The sequence below is a fragment of the Misgurnus anguillicaudatus genome, chromosome 10, assembly GCF_027580225.2.
Source record: "Misgurnus anguillicaudatus chromosome 10, ASM2758022v2, whole genome shotgun sequence".
NCBI classification, from domain to species: domain Eukaryota; kingdom Metazoa; phylum Chordata; class Actinopteri; order Cypriniformes; family Cobitidae; genus Misgurnus; species Misgurnus anguillicaudatus.
This window is the reverse complement of record NC_073346.2, coordinates 40340966-40365519: the sequence shown is the minus strand read 5'-3', so window position 1 is coordinate 40365519 and position 24554 is coordinate 40340966. Positions and strand designations below refer to the sequence as shown.

At 36.1% G+C, this 24554-nt stretch overlaps 1 protein-coding gene across 2 annotated transcripts in view; it reads right to left on the bottom strand.

Moving 5' to 3' along the window:
- Positions 1-24554, bottom strand: part of LOC129448864 (mannosyl-oligosaccharide 1,2-alpha-mannosidase IA) — a 235895-nt gene that overhangs the window by 8737 nt on the left and 202604 nt on the right. Inside the window, exons 5-8 of one of the 2 annotated variants that reach the window (XM_073872613.1) lie at positions 14407-14500; positions 6600-6727; positions 6431-6519; positions 693-813 (exon numbers count right to left, since the gene is read on the bottom strand). In XM_073872613.1, the coding sequence (XP_073728714.1) occupies positions 693-813; positions 6431-6519; positions 6600-6727; positions 14407-14500 (432 nt within the window). Of the gene's footprint in view, positions 1-692; positions 814-6430; positions 6520-6599; positions 6728-14405; positions 14501-24554 lie in introns of both variants that reach the window. The other variant, XM_073872614.1, reaches the window with a different exon arrangement.

Below are 24554 nucleotides of genomic sequence, written 5' to 3'. Positions count from 1 at the left end.
AATGATTCGTTTAGTGTCATCAAACTAAACAGTAAATCCTTAAACAATACTCGTTTGCATTTGAACGTCTCTTTGATCGCAGTAAAGCTGACAGACCGTACGGCACGCCGTTATAGCTGCAGCATTCAAACACACTTGAAGTTCAAACACAGTATTGTTCATGGATCATTGAATGCTATGTGTGCCTCTATAAGAAACATCTGTAAGCTCTGGTTTGTTTTAGTAGTGCCTTGGTATCAGGGCGATGCTGGATTTCAATAAACCTGAAATCTATGCACATATAAAGACAGAATAACATGCACATATTGCCTGAGGTACTGACGCTTATACTTCAGATGTTTTCAGTCTGCTGTGCGTGAATTCAAGTCAAGCTTCATTGTGAATCTATTGAGACTTCTGCAGCTGAAGGTGTATAAATCTGTTAAACATCTGTTGTTTCAGTGTCTCTTTAGAAAAGCACCAACCAGAACAGACCATCACCTACAGTATGTATCTGTATCGATAACAAATAACTGTTTGTTTTTGCATCATCTTTGTTTAGCATCTTCCCTTCTTGCCAAAGAAGATTTAAGAACGTACTGTATTTGCACTGATAAACATTCACAACGTACCTGAAGTCAACACAAATAAAAGTTTGTCCAGGAGATATTTTTTTAATGTGTGTGAATGAGTAATTAATGTTTGTACTGTACCTCCATAGCACTGTAGTACATCCTCTTCGCTTCTTCATCGGTCTTGTCTGACATCAAGTAGGATTTAATGAGGTACTCATAAAAACTGTCACCAAGACCTCCGATAGACACATGATGCTGTGAAAATAAGAGAGAAAATCACAGTATGATACAGGTCAAACACCCCCCCCCCAGAGGCACAAAAAACAAAAGAAATACAGTATTATGGCAAGCCATTTTAGCATTTGTTCGTTCTCATGATATGGCATTTTTAAAAATTAAAAAATTTGATATGAATTTAATTTCTTGTATTAACAATATCTTTCTTTGATATCAGAAATTACATTTCTATTAGTAAAACAAAAAATTCTTGATATCAACAATGATTTCATTCTTTATCATTTCTAGAGTATGTCTCCAACCTTTTTTTAAAACAATCTGTATGATACTGGATGAACTTTTTGATATTGTCTACTCAAAACATTTTTGTTTTACTTGCTGATTTTTTTTTGTTGTTGTTGTTGTTTATATGAAGAGTTTCGTTGCAAAACGAGATAAATCCATTTTTAACATTTTTGTCAAAACATGTTTAATATTATGTTATCATGTTATTATTTTGTTTTATGGTGATACTTAGCTGTATTTTTAAGTTATGAAGGTTTAAATCAAAACAAACCAACTGCAGTTGCATTGAAATTAATGCACAACCTAAAAACGAGATTTCTGAACAATAAAAAAAACGTGGTTATCTCGTTTTGCAACAAAACTCTTCATATGTTTCATCATTGTTTAAAAATTTTAATATACATGAAAGAAGCCAAGCTAATAAAAAAACATTTAATAGATAAATATAAAATTGAGGCTATTAATAGAATGTGCTTTGGGGGCGGGCACTAGTGATGCGCGGGTCGTCTCGTAACCCACGGGCCCCGCTGGTAGCCCGCGGGTCGGGGCGGGTAAAGAAATTGTAACTTTATTACGGGGCGGGTCATTAAAAATCAAATAAAAAAACATTTATGTTGCATCTAATTCCCTGTAGCATATATTAAATATTTGGGAATATATATTTTTATATTTTATTAGGTTATTTGATAAGGTTAAATTGACAACGTAACTTGCGCAACGTAACTTGATATCCCCTAACCTTTGGCCTCATGTCACGGAAGTGCCAAATAGCTCCCGCTGCCAGCCACAACAACAAAACAAACTCAGAAATAAAAGATGAAAGACGATCTGTGGAGGAAATTAAGGTAGGGAATTTGTGAATAGAAAATACAAACACTGCTTTATAAATGTTTAAAATGAAGAGTTTGGTTCCAAAACGCAATAAATCCATTTTGACAAATTTTGGTAAAAACGTGTTTTCTATACCAAGAAAGTGACACAATGAAAACCACTATTTTCTGTTACAAACTTTCACATAGCATCTTTAGGTTATAAAAACATAAAAAATTCAAATCCATAACTTGATTTTCAAAGATTTATTATAAAAACTGATTATTTTTTCCTCAAAATGCAATAAATCCATGACAAGTTTTTATTCAAAATGCTATAAATCTATTGAATCAATAGCCTATATATAAATGTGCATTCATCTTTGCCATGTTATATTCATTTAGTTGACTAGTTGTACACACTAATTAAAAATATAAACATTAATGATCAAAACACTAACTTTGTCATATTAAGATCACTGTCATTGCGTTATACTTGGGACGTCGTCCCTTAACGTTTTTCACAATTATCAGCTGTAAAATTTGGTCCTGCTCGATTTTCGTTGACTTTGAGTAAAATTATGGAAAGTTTTTCATAAGATCCCCTGGGGTCAATGTGTTATCATGATAGAAACTTGATGCTGTCGGCCCGGGCAAACAAGCACCCGTCTCCCGAGTGTCTCTTGCGTAAATTATTAGATGTTGATGGCTTACATTTCTTTCCCGTCACAGAAAACCATCACAGGTTTATCAATGCTATTAAAGTATTATTTTGTTTTTGTTTGTTTGTTGATCACGAAGTACAAAGTAGATGAGGAAAACTAGGATTCTGTGTACTCAGCGCGCCGCCATTGTTTGTTTAGATTGCGTGGAATGGTGCCCTGTAATCTTTGGAGTGGATTTATGGCATTCTGTAGAAAATGGGGAGTGGCGTTTATTGCATTTTGGGAAAAAAAGGGAGAAAAGATGACAGAATAACACTGCGTATATTGGATTTTGCGTAAAATTAAGAATTTACTTTTTAATACTGACCTGATATAATACTGATTCTGGCAGTAACTCATTTTTTTCATAAATGGCGTTTATTGCGTTTTGGAACCAAACTCTTCAAATGTTTATCATTATCCTATCTCTATATTAATATGACTATGCTGGTTTTTATGGTTCATTAGCGTACTGTATGTTGTTGCCAGTTTACAGTGCGATGTAATCTAATGGCTGTTTCCAAGCCTCTTTTTATTTACATTACAAATTCCTAGTATGTCTATTTTAATGGTCGCAAGTGCGGGGCGGTGCGGGTTGTAAAAATAGATACAGTGGTGCGGGGCGGGCCAAATATTTCATAAAAGCAGGACCCGCGGGTTGGACTCGCGCATCACTAGCGGCCACCATGTTGGAGACCACTGTTCTACAGTAATTTTAACTAGTAAGAAATGAATTATTAAAATCAGTAATTGAATTTGAATTTATATTTACCTAGTAACAGTGCGATTAAAGATAAAGTATTACTTTTTTACTAGTTAAAATGCAATTTTTTATATCAGGAATAGATATTTATGCGAGTGAGGTGTCATTTCACGTCATTGAATTTAAGTTTTTACTAGTAGAAATCAAATTACTGATATCAAAAATAGACGTTGTAACTAGTAGAAATCCCATTTGTGATATCAAGAAAGACCATTTTGCTAGTGAAAACTGAATCGTTGATATCAAAAAATCATACCCTGAGAATGATTTAAAGATAATTTGGCTTGCAATATGGTAAAATGTGTTAAACATGATGTACTCATGTTAAAAGTATAATCAATATAATGAATGAGTAAACACTAAAGATGTGCAGGATGTATTTATGAATCAGATTTCTGTGCTGATCTGTCCATAATCTCTGAGGCTCCGAAAACACAAATATTCTGAATGTTCAATTGTATTTGTGAAATCATTTAATTAACCTGAATGTGAAATATTCACAAACTGTTTTCTCCTTTAGATGTGTTGGATTACAGGTGAACATCTTCCATTCATACAGTATGCAAATTTTTCATTGCTTCACATATGATGAGTAATTATTATCAGAATGATAAAATATAATAGATTCGACCCACACTCCATGCAAATGAAAATGAGTTATGCGTGGGAAAGTCACACACACACTCTCAGTATCTCTCTGGCTCTTTAGCTTTTGTAATGCAACACCAATTAGGGCTGCAACTGCAGATTAAATTCAGCCCGATCGGGAAAGAGAATAAATGTATCCCCTGTTTTGCAGGTGAATCTGAAAGATTCAATTTCTAAAAGGTAATAGGATTTATTATCATTTTAATAACTTCTGGCTGGAGGTTTTGTGTCAGACAGAAGAGCCGCTCGGTTTGAACTGATGTCACGGATGCCAGAATAATTGCACAGTGAAACTCATGTGAGAAACTGTCTGTCATAAACCGCTGCACATGCACAGTGATGAAGAAGGGAATCAACAACAACATAAACGTCCATTACCAGTCAAAAACCTTAATATGAGTTTTTAAAATTTTAATGAAACATTAAAAAACTGAAAAAGTTTGCATGCACAATCATTTTAATATTGTTTATCGCAGCATGCACCTTATGAGAAAGACTGGAATATTCTGGTGGATTTTTTGTCATTTAGGCCCATTGTAGGCAACAGTTTACTTCCTGGGATTGGTGATGTAGACAAGACCGACATTATCATAATTCCTCCCACTTTGGACTCACAACCTGTAAGTTTACTCCTGTTAGCATTGCATTGTAAGTGAATCTTTAAAAACATGGTAAGGAGCTTCACATTTCCGACTGACGTTAGAGGTATTTAGACCAATCACAACGTACAGATTAGCCAGCCAATCAGGGACACAGCGGTTTTCAGATTGATGAGCTTTGTACAAAATCAAAGCGTTTGAGGAAGGCAGGAATATCTGGATCTACAAAAATGTACAATATATGGAGTTTTTTTTTCAAAATTTGTGATTTTCGTTTTTATCAGAATCTGTTAGTTGAGATCACGAAGAAGCCTCTCCATGTTTGAGATAGCAGTTTTTTGTATATGTAAAAGCGTACATTTTGCGGTTGAAATCGCTTGTTTTTTCCGGAGATTTAAGATTTATTTCTGTTTTTGCCCCCGCCCCCAAAGGGAACAGCGTGGCTACTTAATACGGATAGTTCACCCAAAAATGAAAATAATGTCATTAATGACTCAACCATAAGTCGTTTTAAACTTGGAAGACGTCCGTTCATCTTCAGAACACAGTTTAAGTTGTTTTAACGTTAGATTTAGTCGGAGAGCTTTCTGCCCCTCCATTGAAAATTTATGTACGGTTTCCATGTCAAGAAAGGTCATAAAACATCATCAAAGTAGTCCATGTTACATCAGTGGGTCAGTAAGAATGTGTTGAAGCATCGAAAATACATTTTGGTCCAAAAATAGCAAGAATTATGACTTTATTCAGTATTGTCTTCTCTTCCGGTTCTGTTGTGAACCGCGTGAAGTCACGTGACTGTTGTGACGTACGTCAGCCATGTCACTGGCTTGTTCGACTTTATGCGACGCCACAGTCGGATAACGGATACTTTGAAGTCATCTGTCTGTCAGTTCTTGCAGCGCAGCATGAAGTCAAACACACACAAAAAAGTCACATAGAGATCGTTGAATTCGTTATATAATTGGCTACATGTTTTGTCTATCAATATTTTCCATGAAGTCATTGGCTGATATAAGAACGAGCGAGTGATTGGTTACATCTCTAAAGGATGTCACGTTTTCGACGGCGCTGTTTGAATTATCTATTATACTACCTCCCTATTTTAAATACAAACATTGAAGGCGGGTTCGTGTGTTTACCGGAACGTAAAGTGTAATCTCATATTCAGTTGTTACGATGTAAATAGTCCTCAGATTGTATAATATATTCTATTAACAGACGTTCTTGCAAAATCTGATGTAAACAATAGACTATATATCTATATTTCACGGATTATACGCATTTGAGGACATTGGATGATTCACACATCTGAAACAGACTGGATTCGACTTTTGATCAACACAAAGGTAAAAAAGTCATGTTTATTTTTGCATGTTGTCATCCGGACTTCTGTCACAAAATACTACATATGATGCTAGAACATCTGTATCTCAAAACGGCTTTACAGGGGGTATGGCTTAGCTAAATGAGATGTAAATGAGCCCTATTGTCTCTCCCGGCAGGAGAAAGGCGTAACTTTCAAAGTCTATTTTCTCGGCTTTGTGTTTTTTGAATGTGTTGGCCACAACTTCTCTAAATCTCATCAGATTTCCATGTGTTACACATCGTTGGAAAGCTTAGAAACTTTCAGAATCTTTGAATAACTCAAAATGCCCCAGATCCGACTTGTGCCCCTACTTTCCGTGACTGGTCACATATTTATAGCTAATTTGGTTATGCTTTCAGAACACCGTAGCAATCTCAGCTCTGTTTAACACACTTTACCATGTTTACATTCCCTTCACAGCATTTCACAGGAGAGCTGAAGGATTGTTGAAATGACTTACGCTGTACCCAGTTTCCACTGACGGGACTCAGAAAGTTGGGATACAGGCCGTGAGGTTTCTCAATTTTGTTTAACAGCTTTCGAATGTTTGACACCTAAAAAACAAAATCATTCAAGGTCTGTTAACACGAGTTTGAACACTTCTCAGCTTAAAACATGAGAAAAAATCCGCTACCTTCTCAGTAAAAGTCGGGTTTCCAGAAACCTCAGACAGGTGAAGAAACTCCAGGTGCAGCGTGCCGAACTCCGCCAGGATGCTGCTCCCGGCCGACGCCCATCCCCAACTCCAACTGGTGCCACTGCAGTAGAAAGCAAACCAGGCAACATGAGTACCGCCACCCACACCACGCTGCTGCCATGGCAACCGCATCCACGGCCAGCAGGTAACAGCGTGGCTGATTGGAACCATGGCAACAAAGCACCAAATGCCAATGTTATTGTTATCCATTGGAATAAAGGCAGATTTGAAGCGGCAGGATGTGTTTAACAGAAATGTGCTAAAAGCCATCACTTCATTACACACCTGAACGCTACACACACTAATGAAAAAAGACAATTTAACAATACCAGTTGACTTAATGATTCTTTTAGTAATGAGAAAGAAAGAACAGACTGATGTTTATTACACCAGCATCACAGCAGTATTATGCAATCCAAAAGGTGTTTAACCGAATTTTAAAGCTCTTAGGCATGTATTTTATAACACTAGGCTACTATTCATCTTCTTGGACAGATGCAAAAGCAATAACAGAAGTGTTCTCAATAACAACCGTTTCTCATTTATAAAGCAGTCGATTCAAACAACTCATCCTAAAGAGAAGATCAATACACCTGCAGTCCCTTTTTTGTTTTGACTAAATTTTCTACAAAATTGTATCTGTTGTTAAAGGGAAATTATCCGCTTTCTGTGGTGGGTCTCAGACCTACTGTAGGGCAAAGTGAACTGAGAACAAAAAACACAGAAAGACAAAGGAAGAGCGGAGTGGGAATGAGTTCAGAAATTAACAGCTCGGAGTTCTTTTCAAGCTTTTCTCTCCCTGCAGGATTCATTCGGTGAAACTGCGGAACTAATTCACAAGATTATTTGTTTCTGCTTTTTATTGTGAGAGCGAGACACGCGCCACTTCTCTTTTGAGGGCTCGATCAATAGCAGTGATGTCTGGGGAGAAAAGTGAGAAAACTTTTGTAGGAAAAATCCACCCAAGCCGTCACCAAACAACTTACAGAAGCCACTTAATGTGAAATCAATGACCCTGTTTTTATATTACAAAAAAAAACTTTTTATAGCACTCTTGTGCATAATGGAAATAATCAGGATGCTACATTTTAAAGGGGGCTCCATATCACCCTGTAGCCCAAGACTGGTTGCCCACTAAAGCTAAAGGGCGATTTATAGTCGTTGGTAGGCTATTCGTAGCCTGTGCGTAGCTCTGCGTCGCCTGACGCGCACCTCGCAAAAATTTTAACAGCACGTCAGTTCTACACGGACCGCAAGCGCTGTGATTGGTCCACCAGAACCCCTCCCGTTAGGTTAAAAAACTGCGTCATAGGTATTTCCGTTTGCGACTGTGAAAACAAAGAATGGCCAAGTTGAGGAGTGATTTAACTCAAACTGCAACAAAAGTCGCTGTTTATTTACATCCATCATTGCTGGTCTTCTCAAATTATACACAACAAGTTGCTGTTTCTTCTTCGTTTGTGGCTTAAAGGCGGAGTCCATGATGTTTGAAAGCCAATGTTGATATTTGAAATCACCTAAACAAACACGCCCCTACCCCAATAGAATCTGGACCTTCTGTTGATAGACCCGCCCCACACATACGCAGCCCGGCATTTGATTTGATTTGATTGGCTCTAAGTGTGTTTTGGTAGTCGGCCCGTCTCCTTTTCCAAAGCATTTTTCAAACATCGCCTTTAACTTGCAAAGCTTCTTCTTCTTTGGCGTTCGAGCTGCTACTGTGGTTACTGCCTACCAGTTGCCTGAGCGCGTGTTTGCACGTCGACGCGGACGACGACGCAAAAGTATAAATGAAAACCGACGCGGAACCTATGCCGTCGCAGCTACGCCGTAGGACCTACGCACGACTATAACGAGCCCTTAAGTAGGGTCGAGCCTGGTCAGTACATGTATAGGAGACCTCCTGGGAAAACAAGGTTGCTGATGGTACATGAATATCAGCTGACGTCACTCACATCTCAAACTTGTTTTCCACCATTTTGAGTACCTGAAGTGGTCGCAAAAGAACTAGAAGCTATGCCTTTAATATGTTGTGAGCATCAAAATCACTACACTAACAAGGTTCGACACAACATGAAACTTTGCTCGAAGTATCACCTGGGTCTCTACACGTGAACTCGAGCATTGAAAACATTGTTTGTGTACACAGAGTTTACTAAAAAGAAAGGTTTTGAACAACTGACTTTGGGTGTTTCGCCAGTCAAGATGTATCGATCTCCGAATGCGACGTAAGGAGGGAGGAGATTAAAGATGGATAGCTCTTAAAGCATAGTTCCATATAAATGTACAGATAATTCTTTGTTTTGTCACAAGTGAAAAACAATATTGACCTTCTAGTTGAAAAAGGAGCCTCATATAAAAATCATTCATTCGCATTTGGAGATCGATTCTTCATGTCTGGCAAAGATAGGGAGCGGACACCAAAACAGCCAAAGTCAATAGTTCAAAACTTTCTTTTTAGTAAACTCTGTGTACAATGTTCTCAATGCTCGCGTTCATGTGTAGAGATCCAGGTGATACTTCGAGCAAAGTTTCATGTTGTGTCGCACCTTCTTAGTGTTGTAAAAATAGTGGTAGTTTGGTAGCAGCGGACAGCGGCTGGAAGAACGCATCAGAGATCGAGTAGGCATCACACCCTAACCAAGATATTTTTTTAAAGTAGCGTTTCTTTTCAAGACAGCCGAGGTGCGAAATGTTGTCTTTCGTAGCCGTTTACTGTATCCATACGAATCATAGACAGTAAAAAGAAAAAATCTGTAAATCTGTAAATCTTAGCAAGCTAGCTAATGCTTGTCAGTAGCCTACTGGTACTCTGTAGGCACTCAAGATGGCGGCAGTAAGCTGGTAAAAGAGCGGATGACGTAAAAGGTCACATGACTGATATTCATGAATAGGTGTTAGTGAGACTAGCAGGGGTTGCTCAACCTGTGGTCTGTGTGGATCCTAACACCTCAGTATAGTGACGGGGACACTATACTGTCAAAAAGCACGTCCTTCGGATGAGACGTTAAAACCTAGGTCCTGACTCTGTGGTTGTTAAAAATCCCAGGATGTCTTTCGAAAAAGAGTAGGGGTGTTCCCCAGCATACTGGACAAACTTGCCCACTGGTCTACTAATCATCCCCCCATACTAATTATCAGTCTGTGTCCTCTCCACTAATAAGCTTGTGTGTGCTGGGCGTTCTGGTGCAAACCGGCTGGCGTTGCATCACCCAGGTGGTCGCTGCACATTGGTGGTGGTTGAGAAGTTTCCCCTTTCATATATAAAGCACTTTGAGTGCTGCAGAAAAGCGCTATATAAATCTAACAAATTAGGGATATAATGCTATTTCATGCATTCTGACTTATTAACTGCTGACTTATTAACCTTATCCTCATGCTAAACACAGGCAAATTGTCAAAAAAAAAAAAAAACAGCTGGGCTTATGACAGAGTATTTCTGTGCCAAATGCACTTTGCTAGTGTTCGTTCAAGTTCTCAAAGTTTTTTTTTTTCTGAAAATGAGAGATTCATACGTAACAATCTTGCTTTATTTCTTTTATGGGCAAATTCAGTGCAGTAAGTACAGTGGAAGTCCTTATATGGACAAGTCACATGGAATAGCGCACGGACACATTAAACTAAGAGCTGACATGGTTATGCTGTCTTTTATAAATCCTGATAAAGCAGATATGAAGAATGCAATACTACTCTATAGACCATTTATAAGCGTCTGGTCCGAACTTTACTTCCGGTTTCTGTTTGTTTAATGGTCTGACTAGTTGCTGAAACTGAACTCTTAAACAAATACCTCGTTGAAAATAACAAACGTTTTGGGTTTCAATGTAATCTACGTGTTGTTTATTTTGCTTGTTATATAGACGGTTTCAGCAGCAACAACATAAACACGCAGCTTTCGTGGTCATCACGTAACTTCCGGTAAACTCTGCGAAGAATAAATAACAACAAAGTACTTTAAACATAGTTTATTTATATAACAAGCAAAATAATTAACACGTGGATTACAAAGGAAACAAAAACATTTGTTATTTTCGACAAGGCATTTGTTTTAAAAGAGATCAGTTTAGCAACTAGTCAGACCATTAAAAAAACGAAACCGGAAGTAAAGTTCAGATCCAGACATGTATCTCGTCAGCGCACGTGCGTCCGATGAAACCGTCTATAGACCATTTTCATGTTTGCAAACAGAGATGACGGTTTTTGTGGGCGGAGCCAAACTGGTTGCAAAAAGTTACAGCTCTGCGGTAGCGGTGTGAAGCGTTTTAGCATTAAAATTTGATTTTTATGGATCCGGAGTTCTGTCAAAGTCTGTTTCCCCTATATTTCCCTTTAGTGTGTTGTTTCTTTTAGCGTTTTCATCATAATTTTTAGGTAAATAAAAAGTTTAAATGGCTTGGCTACTGATTTGCATGTACTTAATGTATATATTAGGGCTGTCAATAGATTAAAAAAATTAATCTAGATTAATCGCATGATTTCATGAGTTAACTGCGATTAATCGCAAATTAATCGCACATTTTTATCCGTTCTAAATTTACCCTAATTTAACACTTTTCAGGTTTTTAATACTCTAATCATATATACATATCTATATGCTTTATGCAAATGTATGTTAACAACAGCCTGTTTACATTTTTAACAGAATCACCAGCCATTGTTTTGTATATGAATTTTCTTTTCAGAATAATTTTCTTTCTCCATTTTTGTTTGATGCTGCATCATTTGTGACCTGTGCTGGCAAGTTGAGTCGGAATTAGCAAATTTTAAAAAAATAGTTGTTCATATTTTGACATTCTCTATTAAAACATAGAACAATGCATGATTTGTTGAAATATAACAAAATATGACAGAACTACACGTGTTTGAAGTTGAAAGAGTCAAATTACCACAAACATTTCCACATCCATACATTATATTACCACATCAATACCTTAAAATCACTGGTAAAACTAATAGATTTAGCACACACAAAGCAAAAACATCATCAATGTATGTTCAACTTTTTTTCCTTTTGTTTGATTGACATTGAGACAGACTGCTTAAAATCTAAGTGAACTAATATAATGTTACACATCAGATAGTTTTACCCAACCGTTAACCAAACATTTACTTAAAACATAACAGATTATAGAGCCTACCTGCTTGAATTCTTATCAAAACAGATATTTGTAAAACTGTAATTTTGTGTAGATGTCTATATATCCGGGTCGCGCACTCGCGCGTCTGTGTGCACGCGCTTCAGATATCAGACAGTCAGCGTGAGGGGATCGCTTTTGAGTCTTGTCGCTCTTATTAACTCTTTAACATTAATCAGGTACCGAACTTTATCTCTCTTAATGACTCTTTTAACATCAAGCAAGTCCTGCAGTCTATTTTCTAAGTCATGCATAAAAGCGAAACCAAAATGAATTGAGACGCATCTTTGTATTAGATTAAGCATTAGGAGGACGGTAACGTTACACCTCTCAGACGTATAAATAAAGATCATATCAGATGTCCAACGAGCATTTAGAGCATTGGATTTGGTAGACGATTTGCTTAATGTTCTTATTTCTATGAAAACCTTTTACTCATTTAGAGAGAGTCACATTTGTCTGCGTCTCTGTTCATTCAACTATGGGCTGGACCAAGGATCAAACAGAAATTGCGCGTTGCGTTAATCTCCGTTAATAAAATTAGTGGCGTTAAAATGAATTTGCGTTAACGCGTTATTAACGCGTTAATTTTGACAGCCCTAGTATATATATATTGTTCTTTATTGGTAAATCAATTATTTTTACAGTATGAATGGCAAAAGTACATATAAAAGCAATACTATCATGTTTTTATATATATCATTTATTAAATATTTCATAATTTTCCTGTTTTCTATGACAGTATTTCTTCCTTATTTTTATAGCCTACATGTTGGTTCTAAAACTATTATAAAATGATCATGTTTACATACAAATTAAAATTGTTTAGTTTAATTGTTCTGCACAAATATCACATAGGATACAGTACATGGAGGGGAACGAAACCCAATTGGGTTTATACAGAGTTCCACTCCACTTACATGCAATGATAAAAAAATAATTAAAGAACAAGGTGGCACACAGACAAATTAGATAAATAATAATGAGGGGAAAGAACATGAATTCAGAAGCATAATTCACCTAATATAATTAACTTAAAATTAGAGATGTAAAAGGATAAAGTTGAAAGTAAATGTAAAAGAAAAGAAAAAAAATGCATAGGCCTGTTTATATATTAATAACAACAATTTACATCGTGTGTGTGTGTGTGTGTGTGTGTGTGTGTGTGTGTGTGTGTGTGTGTGTGTGTGTGTGTGTGTGTGTGTGTGTGTGTGTGTGTGTGTGTGTGTGTGTGTGTGTGCTATATTTATATATTTATTAAGTATTTAAACATAATAATTTTTTAAACAACCAGGAAGAAGACTTAAGCTAAGATATAAGGTAAAAAGAAATAATAGAAAACGAAAAAAATGAAATATTTAATAAATGGTGATATAATTAGCTTTTTCAGTATAAAAAAGCATTTATTCTAAATAAATTATAAAAGTAATGTGATGAAAACACTAAGAAACACATAGAGGAATCAGACTCTAATAATTTTTTATTCTAATTATTAAAAGATTTTCTGATGATTTCATCACTCAAGTCGGTCCATTTAAAGGCTTATTGGAAACATAAACACATACATTTATCTTCAAATGGTGTATATTAACCCCTATGGGTTGGTTTCCTGTACAGGGCTTATCCTAAAATGCATGTTTGAGCTCCTTTAATATAAACATGTAAAGCACTGATGTATCTGAACGTATATCAGTGCCATTATTTCGTCTCACCAGTATTGTTTTTTGTAAGGTATGTTTGTGAAAACTACTTTAATATCCTAATATACCCAAGGCTTAATCCTGGATTATTCTAAACCCTGTCCGGGAAACTGCCCCTGTGTATTATAATGTGACATTTAAAGTAAAAATGTTGCTAACTATGTCTTGCTACTTTTTGCTGCTATTTTCACTACACAAAATCCAGCTCATGAAGATAGCTCAGTTCAAAACCACATGCTCGAAAAGTCTTTTAAAAAATCATTATCTATACATTTGCAATATAACATGAATTGCATGCTTCATTCACCATCATTAATGGAATATCCACTGACTTGGCTGCAATGCATTCTGGGAATGCCTGCCCCATAAAGGACACACACGATGGCGACTTAGATTTTGTCCATAATTACATATTTATCTTTTGGATCAGCGTTTGCATGGTAAACAAGATCACAAAGCCTGAAGCTGCTCTGAATGTTAACAGCCCAGAACAAAAAGCATACTTCACAAGTTTTGTTTTAGATTTCTACTGACATTCACCGCTTTAAATGCTCCTAATCTGTTATAGTTATAAAACCGCACAGATGACGTGTGCTCTTGGTCTCCCATCATAACTAACCTGAGTAGCACACCGGGGCTGACGTCTCCCAGCCCATCTGTGCTTCTGGCTCCTGTTACACATCTAACTGGAATTAGCACTGGAATCAGTTAATTAAATTTGCCTGCAGCTGTCATGGCGAGCTGGTGAGATAATGGAAACCAGGTGGGCGACAGAGCTGCCAGGAAGCGACTCTTTCCACAATGATCAAGGTAAGATTTGAGACATATGGATTTGTGAATAGATGCGTCATGCTGAGGTGAGGTTGGCGGTCATATGACCGCGGGGAGAAGCAGCGCTGGATGCTTACCTGCCCAGGTTAATAACTCCTCGGGGGATGCCAGTTGGCGTGTTGAAAGCGGGTAAGAGCTTCTCGCCCAACTCCACCACCTTCTGTTTAAATATCTGAAAGACAAAACAAAGCAGGAAAGTTTGAGACTAAAAGTAACATGTGTTGTCTGTGAAAGATACGATTTTAACAATCACACACTTTAAAAAATGCTTTGTTGTTTGGTAGCAACATCCCAGCATACCCGTTATTAAAGGGATAGTTCGGCCAAAAACGATATTAAACCCATGATTTACTCACCCCCAAGCTGTCCGAGTTGCATATATCCATCGTTTTTCAGACAAACACATTTTCGGATATTTTAGATAATATTTTAGATCTTTCTGTTGATTAAATGTAATGTTACGGGGTCCAGCCACAGTCCACGACCCCCAAGTCCAAAAAAAGTTCGTCCATCCTTCACAAATTAAATCCAAACGGCTCCAGGATGATAAACAAAGGTCTTCTGAGGGTAATCCGTGTGGTGTTGTTGTAGAAATATCCATATTTAAAATTTTATTAACGTAATTAACTACCTTCCGGTAGCGCCGCCATCTTAGACTCAGGAGAGAGGATTAGCGTAGTGTACGCAGTTTTCTTAGTGACGTATGACAAATTCGGAGGGCGGGGGGACAGAGCAGAGAAACTTCTGTATGCTACGTAAGCGCTAATCCTGAATGTGTATGATACTAAGATGGCGGCGCTACCGGAAGGTAGTTAATTACGTTAATAAAATTTTAAATATGGATATTTCTACAACAATACCATTACCCTCAGAAGACCTTTGTTTATCATCCTGGAGCCGTTTGGATTTAATTTGTGAAGGATGGACGCCCTTTTTTTGGACTTGAAGGTCGTGGACTATGGCTGGACCCCGTAATATTACATTTAATCAACAGAAAGATCTAAAATATTTTCTAAAATATCCGAGAATGTGTTTGTCTGAAAAGCGATGGACGTGTGCGGCTCGGACGGCTTGGGGGTGGGTAGGTCATGGGTTTGGTATCGTTTTTGGCCGAACTATCCCTTTAATAACCCAGTGGTTAGTTTAGCCCAATATTTACCCAACCTTGGCTTTAAACTAGGACTGTGCAAAAATATCGATACAGCTAATTATCATGATACATTTCCCCCAGATAGTGTATCGATATTTCAATGTCTACTATATATATATATATATATATATATATATATATATATATATATATATATATATATATATATATATATATAAATTTTTTTTTTATTCAGCTCTATTTTTTTTACATTTTTGATTAAAAAAAGGAAAAGTATTGCAATGTATCGTAGCATGCAATGTATTGTATCGTATCGTGATGCACCGTATCATGGCACATGTATCGTGATATGTATCGTGACGCCCTTGCCAACACCCAGCCCTACTTTAAACAGCCCAATACTTTTCAGATTGGACACATACTCTATTTTTGATAAAAAAATCAACTTATTATAAGATTGAAACTACTATGATTGTATTTTTATTAAATTGAGATTTAAGAACCAGGGCTTTGAACCAGATTTGTTCTGAACAAAACAGTATTTTAACGTTTCCAGTTTTTGGTTCAACACTCAATTTGATGTTCCTGAACTGGTTAGAACAAAAAAGAAAGTTCCCGAGCTGGTTAATAATGTTCCATGTCAGCTGTGGGACATACAAGTGTGCTGATCATTAGGACATTAAACTTAAATTATTAGTCTACATAATTTTCTCTATCATGTCATCAAACATTAAAAAAGGCTACATTATGTAAGCGGCATAACTGTAATTCTGACATGCCTACATTTGTTTTAGCATTATACATGAATTAAAGACAAGGACAATTTCTGCCATCTCGTTTATTGGCAAACAACTTAAATTATTTTATTAGAAAAAGAATACTGCGGTATTTCGAAATAATTTAGTTTGTATCTGTCCTGTCAAGAACAGAAAGATTGTTTGCTTACTTTTTGAAATGCGTCTCTCCGTGTATGCACTTTGAGTGGACTTAAACGCGCGCACACACACAGACGGAGGACGAATTCCAAACAGCGCTTCGGGAAGATGCAGCAGCCTAAACAGTCGCTCCACATAAAGTGAAAATTACATTGTTTTTCAGTGCTTTATTTACCAAATGTATTTTAATGGACTACAGTATGAGGCACAGTAGCGCAACTCTCTGTCAAGTTTATTACATCAAGAGTTCTGAACTTTGAAGGGCATAGAGATAATCACGTTTGATTGGAGTTGGACCACCGCATGTGTGTCTGTGCATACAGAAAATTGCTCGCTTTAGCGCCTTTTTGTGGTTAAATTGTTTAAAATCACTTAAGTGTTAACATTTGCAAGCCTTTGAAATAAGTGCAAATGATCAACTTTATTTATTATATTAAATAAACGATTCTGTTCCGGAACATATATATTTTTTAAGTTTCTGTTTTCATTTCTGTTCCTTGCAAAACATCAAAAGTTTCTGGTTTTCGTTCTGTGAACCAGTTCAAAGCCTTGGTAAGAACCTCAATGACATATGCGATCGACAAATACGACATTCAGAATACGCACCCGAAATCCTGGCCAGGACATGTCCGGGAAAAATGGCAGGTATGGTCACCCTATTTTATTTCTGGGTTTACTGTATATACAAATACACGCATGAAACCCAAATGACAGCGTGTGACATCAGCACTCAGTTGTGTCTGTAATAGGGTTGTGAAAATTAATCGGGCTAATGCGCGTTTTCTCAATGAATGAATTTGAATGAATTACGGTGAAATGCCGCCACATTCAAAAGCCAGAGGGCGCATTCGTGCAGAAACTCCATTTGTGCCACAGAAGAAGTATCATTACAAAAACTTTTCCAGGAAATATCTAGAGGCATATTTATATCACTGATCTACAGATTGTTTCAGGTATTTTCATGATAATAGAGAATATTTTGAATGATTGTGTTTGACGAGTGTTGCTTTTTTAAATGTACGTTATAAACGAGTCAAACTAGTAGTGATTTTAGATTGATAAGGACTTCCTACTGATCACAGAGCTGTAGTACACGCACAAGCTGTGCATGAAACACTGAATCGGAGCCTTACGATTCAGAATAGATTTTAGACAGGTCTTTTTAATGGGAATGCGATACATCGATGCACATCCCTAGTCTGTAATGATGTCATTCATAACCGTTTGATTACAGTCGCTCTGCAGACGGCTGCGGTGGATGTTCGTTTATGGGTCCAAAAATCTAAAATTGTCATTGACTATTTACCAAGTTGGTGAATATGAAGACCATTAAGCAGTGAATGATCTTTATTTGGAGTAGATGTGACTGAAGTTCTGTTATAAACCAGTTGTGAATTTATATTCTGATGGAGGAGTCATATTTGATGTGACCGTACTTTTTATATGAATATATTTCCTGATGGTTGCTTGGCAATGACCTGTGGTGTATGGTGTTGTAAATGACTTTAGACATTCAGGAACTCATTTCATTACAGACAGTCTATAGCACATTTTAAAGCTATAACAATGATGGAGGAGTTTTAGATGTGTGCTATCTGGGGACTCAAACTCTTCTGCATATTTTAATGCTGTTGTGAGTATCGAACACGTCAGTCACTTCTTAACACGATGCAGGACTTTAAAACTCTCTATGCCAACGGTGCTTACGATTACTGTCAGTTCATAACTGCAAGTTTTATCAAATACATTCAAAAAAGACTTTAGACTTTCTTAAACCTCACGAAATCTAAAAGTTTAACATCTGTAAGTGCCACATTTTCCTCTGATGGAGATCTTTAAGACAGCAGATAGGAATGCTTGATTTTAACACACAGACTTCTCTCTTCAAGCTGTTTTTAGTGATGTTTGCTAAGGTAAGCATCACCAGTATTACTGCCCAAGAGTTTAAGATTTAAATGAAACTCCTAAAGCCATACTGAACTGGCCATGAAAGCCATGAAAGCTACTCTTTACTGGATTAGTGGATGATAACAGAGGTGAAAGAAATCACACAGATTTACTCTGAAGGAGAGATCAGGGCGTATCTAGAGACTTGGGAATCTTCTTTGTGAGTTGGACCAGTAAGCTTTACCAAGTATAAGGAAGCAACATGATACACGGTTATAAATACTATATTATAATACCAACTATATAAGCAGTCAGTTTCAAATATACACCATATATGATGGTTTCAGCAGTAACAACATAAACAAGTGGCTTTCGTGGTCCGCACGTAAGTTCCGGTAAACTCCACTAAGAATAAATAACAACAAAGTTCTTTAAACATACCTTATAACAAGGAAAAAAACAACACATAGATTACATAGGAAACCAAATCATTAGTTATTTTCGACGAGGCATTTGTTCAAGAGCTCAATTTAGCAACTAGTCAGACCATTAAAAAAAACGAAACCGGAAGTAAAGTTCGGATCCAGACGTGTATCGGCGTCAGCGCACGTGCGTCCCATGAAACCGTCTATATTAGAGGTCGACCGATAGTGGATTTTACCGATACCCAATGCCGATAACTAGGTTGGTCCGTACTTGCCAATAACCGATTAATCGAACAATAGTGTTTTAAATGGAAACTTAAAATATGCAGCTTAGTCTGCTAAATCATGAATAAAAGTAACCAGCTGGATATAAACTAATGCAAATGGATGGTGATAATCATGACACTAAACATTTGGGTTGGATTTATCTGCGTGTATTTTTGTTTAAGGTACTACTAATTTTAACGTTGTGTCAGCCTTGACGACAAATTTAGGTTCCTGCTGTTGTTTCTCTGCTAATGAGGCATCTAGTCAACAAAATTTTTTCATGATATGAAGGAATGGACGCAACTCAGAAAAACTATTGCATGGATTTTTGCAGATAGCCGATCGTTCCACTAATGAACTATCGGTGCCGATTAATCGATCTAACCCTAATATATATATATATATATATATATATATATATATATATATATATATATATATATATATATACAAATATGTTGCAAATATAATATCTATATATGTATATATATATATATAAGAAAGATAATGAATGGGTTTACATTGTAAATAATGGTAAAATATATAAGAATTAATATGTTTAATCAATGTTATCACATGTAACAAATCCCAAACTGCAGCACATCTATTTCATTACAAAAAATAAGTTGATAAAATGTCTGTCATAATTAAAGCAACTTTAATGATCATGTTTATTTGTTGGTCTAATGAGATTCTAATTTCATCATTAATGTACGATTAGCATCTGTATGAATGGATTTTAATTAATTTCTTACATTACAATGTCAAGCAATTGTTTATTACAAGTACAAAGTGATTACTTCTATAATCATAATTTCTATATCTATAAAGCAAATAAAGTACATTTTTATACTGTTAAAAAAGAAAGATACTGAAAAGGTTAAAGATGCCCACCTGACATGTGCGTGATTTACCTGGAGACAAAAGCCCACGAAAATACACTTTAAGAACACTTGGTAAACATACTTTGTTTGTGCACCAATTTTGTAGTTAATTTACCAAAATTATTTTTTTTAATCTTATGTATTCTGTCTGAAACTTTTTGCTATTTTACACTTTGGATACATACTCTATGTTTATATGTTTTGGGGGGTGGCATTGTTATATTATTTATTAGATAACAATTTGTTATTACTTTACTGTAAGGGTGGATCATTTATTTATTTTCATGCAACAATGCTTATTATAGCATTATATTCATTGTTTTGAAAACAATATTGGCTATAAACAATAACTTTGTTTAGTGCTCTTATGAATGTTATCAGCATGAATTTGTTAAATGCTAACCACTAAACTGAATGAAATAACATAGCCTTCTTCATGGCCAATGTTTACATAATTGACATATTTCATTTAAACACATCTGTTCTACTTCTTTGTGTTATTTTCTATTAATTTTTAGTGTTGAAAGCGTTTCTTACATACATAATCATGATTATTGCGTGCGTCTTACCGAATGTAGTATCATGTCAGCAATAACCTGCTCAAGCTATATGATTGGCCATATGATTACTGTTTAGGTGCTGGTCACCCCGTGTTGCCAGATATTAGTATGAAAACAAACAAAATAGGCCATAAAGGAAAATATAAGTTCAGACAATAAATCAGAGACATCACTTTATGAATGTCCCAAAGTGTCACATTAATTGCTTAAACATTAAACACAATGTCTAAAGAGGATCTTTCACAATGGGATCCAGCTGCTTGAGTCAAACTCCGTCATTTTACACAAAACTATACAGTAAACAGTCTAAACTTAATTATACACGGTTGCCAATGTGAGTCGTTTGAAAGTACTAATTATTCATTCAGATAAATTCAAATTATTTTTTTTATTAGGGCTGGGGAAAGATTAATCGCGATTAATCGCATACAAAATAAAAGTGATTTTTGGCATAATATATGAGTGTGTGCTGTATGTAATTATTATGTACATATAAATACATATATATATATATATATATATATATATTAGGGCTGTATATATATAAAATCTGACATGAATATATTTATTTGTATGTGGTAAAATATACATAATAATTACACACAGTACACGCACATATATTAAGAATTTTTTTTTTCTTTTGTATGCGATTAATCACGATAAATCTTTTCCCAGCCCTATTTTTTATATGAAAAATTTACAGAGGTCTGGACCTCGGTGGCCTCATATCTGGCTACGGGCATGCCTGGAGACTACTTGTGTAAATGCACATAATGTGAACTTATACCACAGGACTGTTGAATGCTTTATTCCAATTAGTTGAGAAATGTTTTAAAGGTATGCATTATTTTTTGACCTGAAAATGTCTTAAAATAACCACCAGAGCAATGTATGTGGTTACCATGCTTTAAGCTGAATAATTTACCATTTAATAAATTTTTTCCTTACCTAATCTCCCTGATCTTAAAATAACAAACACAGAAAAACAGATGATCACTCCGATAAGAGTCACTGCATGGACAACAGCTACAATTTTTTGCAATGCACACAAAAATACAGTTTCAATTCCATACGATCCTGAGATAAATTTGAGAGCGTCAGCTTGGTTTCAGAATGTGGTTGTCACTCTTGTTAATAGCCGAATGTTACTGCATTCAGACCTCCAAAACAGGACTGACAGGTGTGAGCTCAGGCCCTGAATTACTCACACACATACAGTATTATGGTCCATGCAGTATTGATTGACGATGACAACAGACAACTCGTGTATGTCACTTTAAGTTTGAGCTCTTATCAGGAGAGCCTGAAGCCCTGGACGAAGAAAAAAAACACACTTCTCCTCAGCACACATGCTTGCTGCCCAGACACGTGCAAAGAAACTGAGTATGAGTTAATAATTCATTTTTATCTCGGGTCATCTGCAAGCATCTAGCATTTGACCTGTGCGAAAAATCCACTTTTGAATCTGCAAGCTGACAAAGCGGTAAAGACACATTCAATTTACAGTAAAGGATAGTTATGTACCGCGGAGGAAAGCAAAATGACTTTAAAGACCATTTACAGCAGAATTACATCACACTGGAGACTGAACCGCGGTGAAGGCAGATGTAGTTAAGAAAACAAACAGCAACTGAAGATTATGGAGTTCGACAAGTCGCCGTCTTTCAATGCAAATGACCGACTTTCACATGCATCCCGCAAATGACCTGTAGCCATTTCCACCGTGGTTTGTGTTTTAGAGTTTTATTTATTCTACACGCCCGAGGGAAGGGTTGACGTGCCACCATGAATAACAATCTTAACACTCACATGGATAACACAGCTAGAGAATACAGATATGTAACACTGTATATAAGCTCAACAAGCATGTTAATGATGTGAAATAAAGCAAGTGTAAGCGACGACTTTTTTGATCAACTGCTTTATGCGTTCATCAGACGTGTGGTACAGACACAAGCAATGCATTTTTCATAAGTAAAAAACAAAACAGCTTTCCTAATGGTTTGATCTGTTGAAAAGTTTTGGATTGATGATGTTGGTGTTATAAAACATATTGGAGACCTCGTAAGACCTGGTTGATGTGAGGACACTAAAACAACTTCTTTTTATCATCTTTACCAGCTGAGCATCACACAGCTCATCTCACATCCCTGTCTGATGGATGCTTTCAAACAAGATGTCAGATCTTTACACGTCTCTAAAGAGGCAAGGCACACTGTCAAAAAATAAAGTACAACACTATTCCTTTTTATACCTTTACGAGTATACAACACATTGGGAACAATAGTATACCCTAAGGACCTATTGTGTACCTTTAAGGACCTGTTATGTACCAGGTAAATGTTAGGGATACAAAACATTTAATTGTTACTTTAATGGACAAAGTCGTTAAGTATGGGATAATGTTGGCATCAGGTTGTTTTTGTATCACACTGAAGGGGCTTATTTTGCAATAACAACTGGCTGACGATACGCTAAGTTAGGTAAGGAACATTAAATATTGATTTAAAATTATTATTTGCTCATTTTTAACGAATGCAGAGCATTGTCACATGCAACCTTCTGGGAATTAAGTAACTTGATGTCATAATTAAAGGGGACATATCACAATACTTTTTTTAAGATATCAAATACATTTTTGGTGTCCCCAGAGTAGGTATGTAAAGTTCTAGCTTAAAATATCATATAGATAAGTTATTATAGCATGTTGCCACTTTATAGGTGTGAGCAAAAATGTGCTGTTTTTGGGTTTGTCCTTTCAAATGCAAATGAGCTGATCTCTGCACTAAATGGCAGTGTTGTGGTTGGATAGGGCAGATTAAGGGGCGGTATTATTATAATAAGATCCCCTTCTGACATCACATGAGCTATTTTTCACTTGCTTGCAGAGAATGGTTTACCAAAACTAAGTTACTGGGTTGATATTTTTCACATTTTCATGATGTGTCCCCTTTAAACAATAAATTCTAAGTGGAATTTGTAACTTAATCGCGAGTTAACTCATGAAATCATGCGATTAATCTAGATTAAATATTTTAATCAATTGCTCTAGTATTTATCTACTGTAGTACACAGTGGGACTGGTAATACAGTACATTTATTTGCAATGAATTTGCTGTGGTGACATAAATGTCAGCACATAAATATTGTGACAATTTTCAGCATAAATTTGTTTTCCACTCTCTGTCATGCACAATAAAAAATGTCAGTCCCATACAAAAAGATAATCTTGACCGCCTCACTATATCCACTCATTGATTTATTATTATAAATATTTAGATTTTAAAAGAACTTACAGCGATAAAAGTCAAAGAGTAAGTAAGTGATGCTTTGCTTTCATGTAACATTGACTTTGTTTGATGTGTCAGGAACAAAGGCACCCCGTGACACAGATCTACCTGCCGTCTGTTTACCAGCTTGTAAATCTCGAGTCTTTCTTCTCTCTGATGTTTGTGTGGAGCTATTCATATCTTTTTAACTAAAGAAGAGGATTAAAATCCTACAGAATCATCTCCATCAGTAGCTGAGTATCAAAACAACATATAAACACATACACAGTTTGTTATCTGGAAATAAAGTTGCTGCTATTTTGGTCTGTTTTTTTATGACAGCATCCTAGAGCTTCTCATTCTGTACATAAAAAAAAACATCAACAGAACTGAAAGATTTCCTTTTCTTAATTTTCACGTTTAGCGCCGCGTTGTTTAAATAGCAAATGCATTTGCGCCCCCTTTTGCGCCCATGGGCGTTCTGGTCAGAAAACGAGGTGTGTTCAGGCGCATTGTTGGCGTGTTGCTATTTTGAGGCAACTAAAATAGACTACGCCATTGACCAACAAAAACCTGCTCTAAAGTCTAAAGTCAATGGCGCTATGTGTTTTATGTTATTTAAAGAGCGCATTAGTAAAATGCGCCTATAAAGGGGAGGACAACGCGGGTTTGCTTATCACAAAGTACATGAATGCGCAGCAGCACAAAAATGCTTTAAAATATGAAAGATTTAAGGATTGAATGTGAAAGATTATTATTGAGTCTCTTGGACATAAATGAGGACTAATTATGAGACGTAATAAGGCGCAAAGAGCTGCTTCACATGTAGCCTGGTAAGTAAATAAATGCTTTGCTTTGAACAAATGCATCTGTTTTTAAATGATTTTT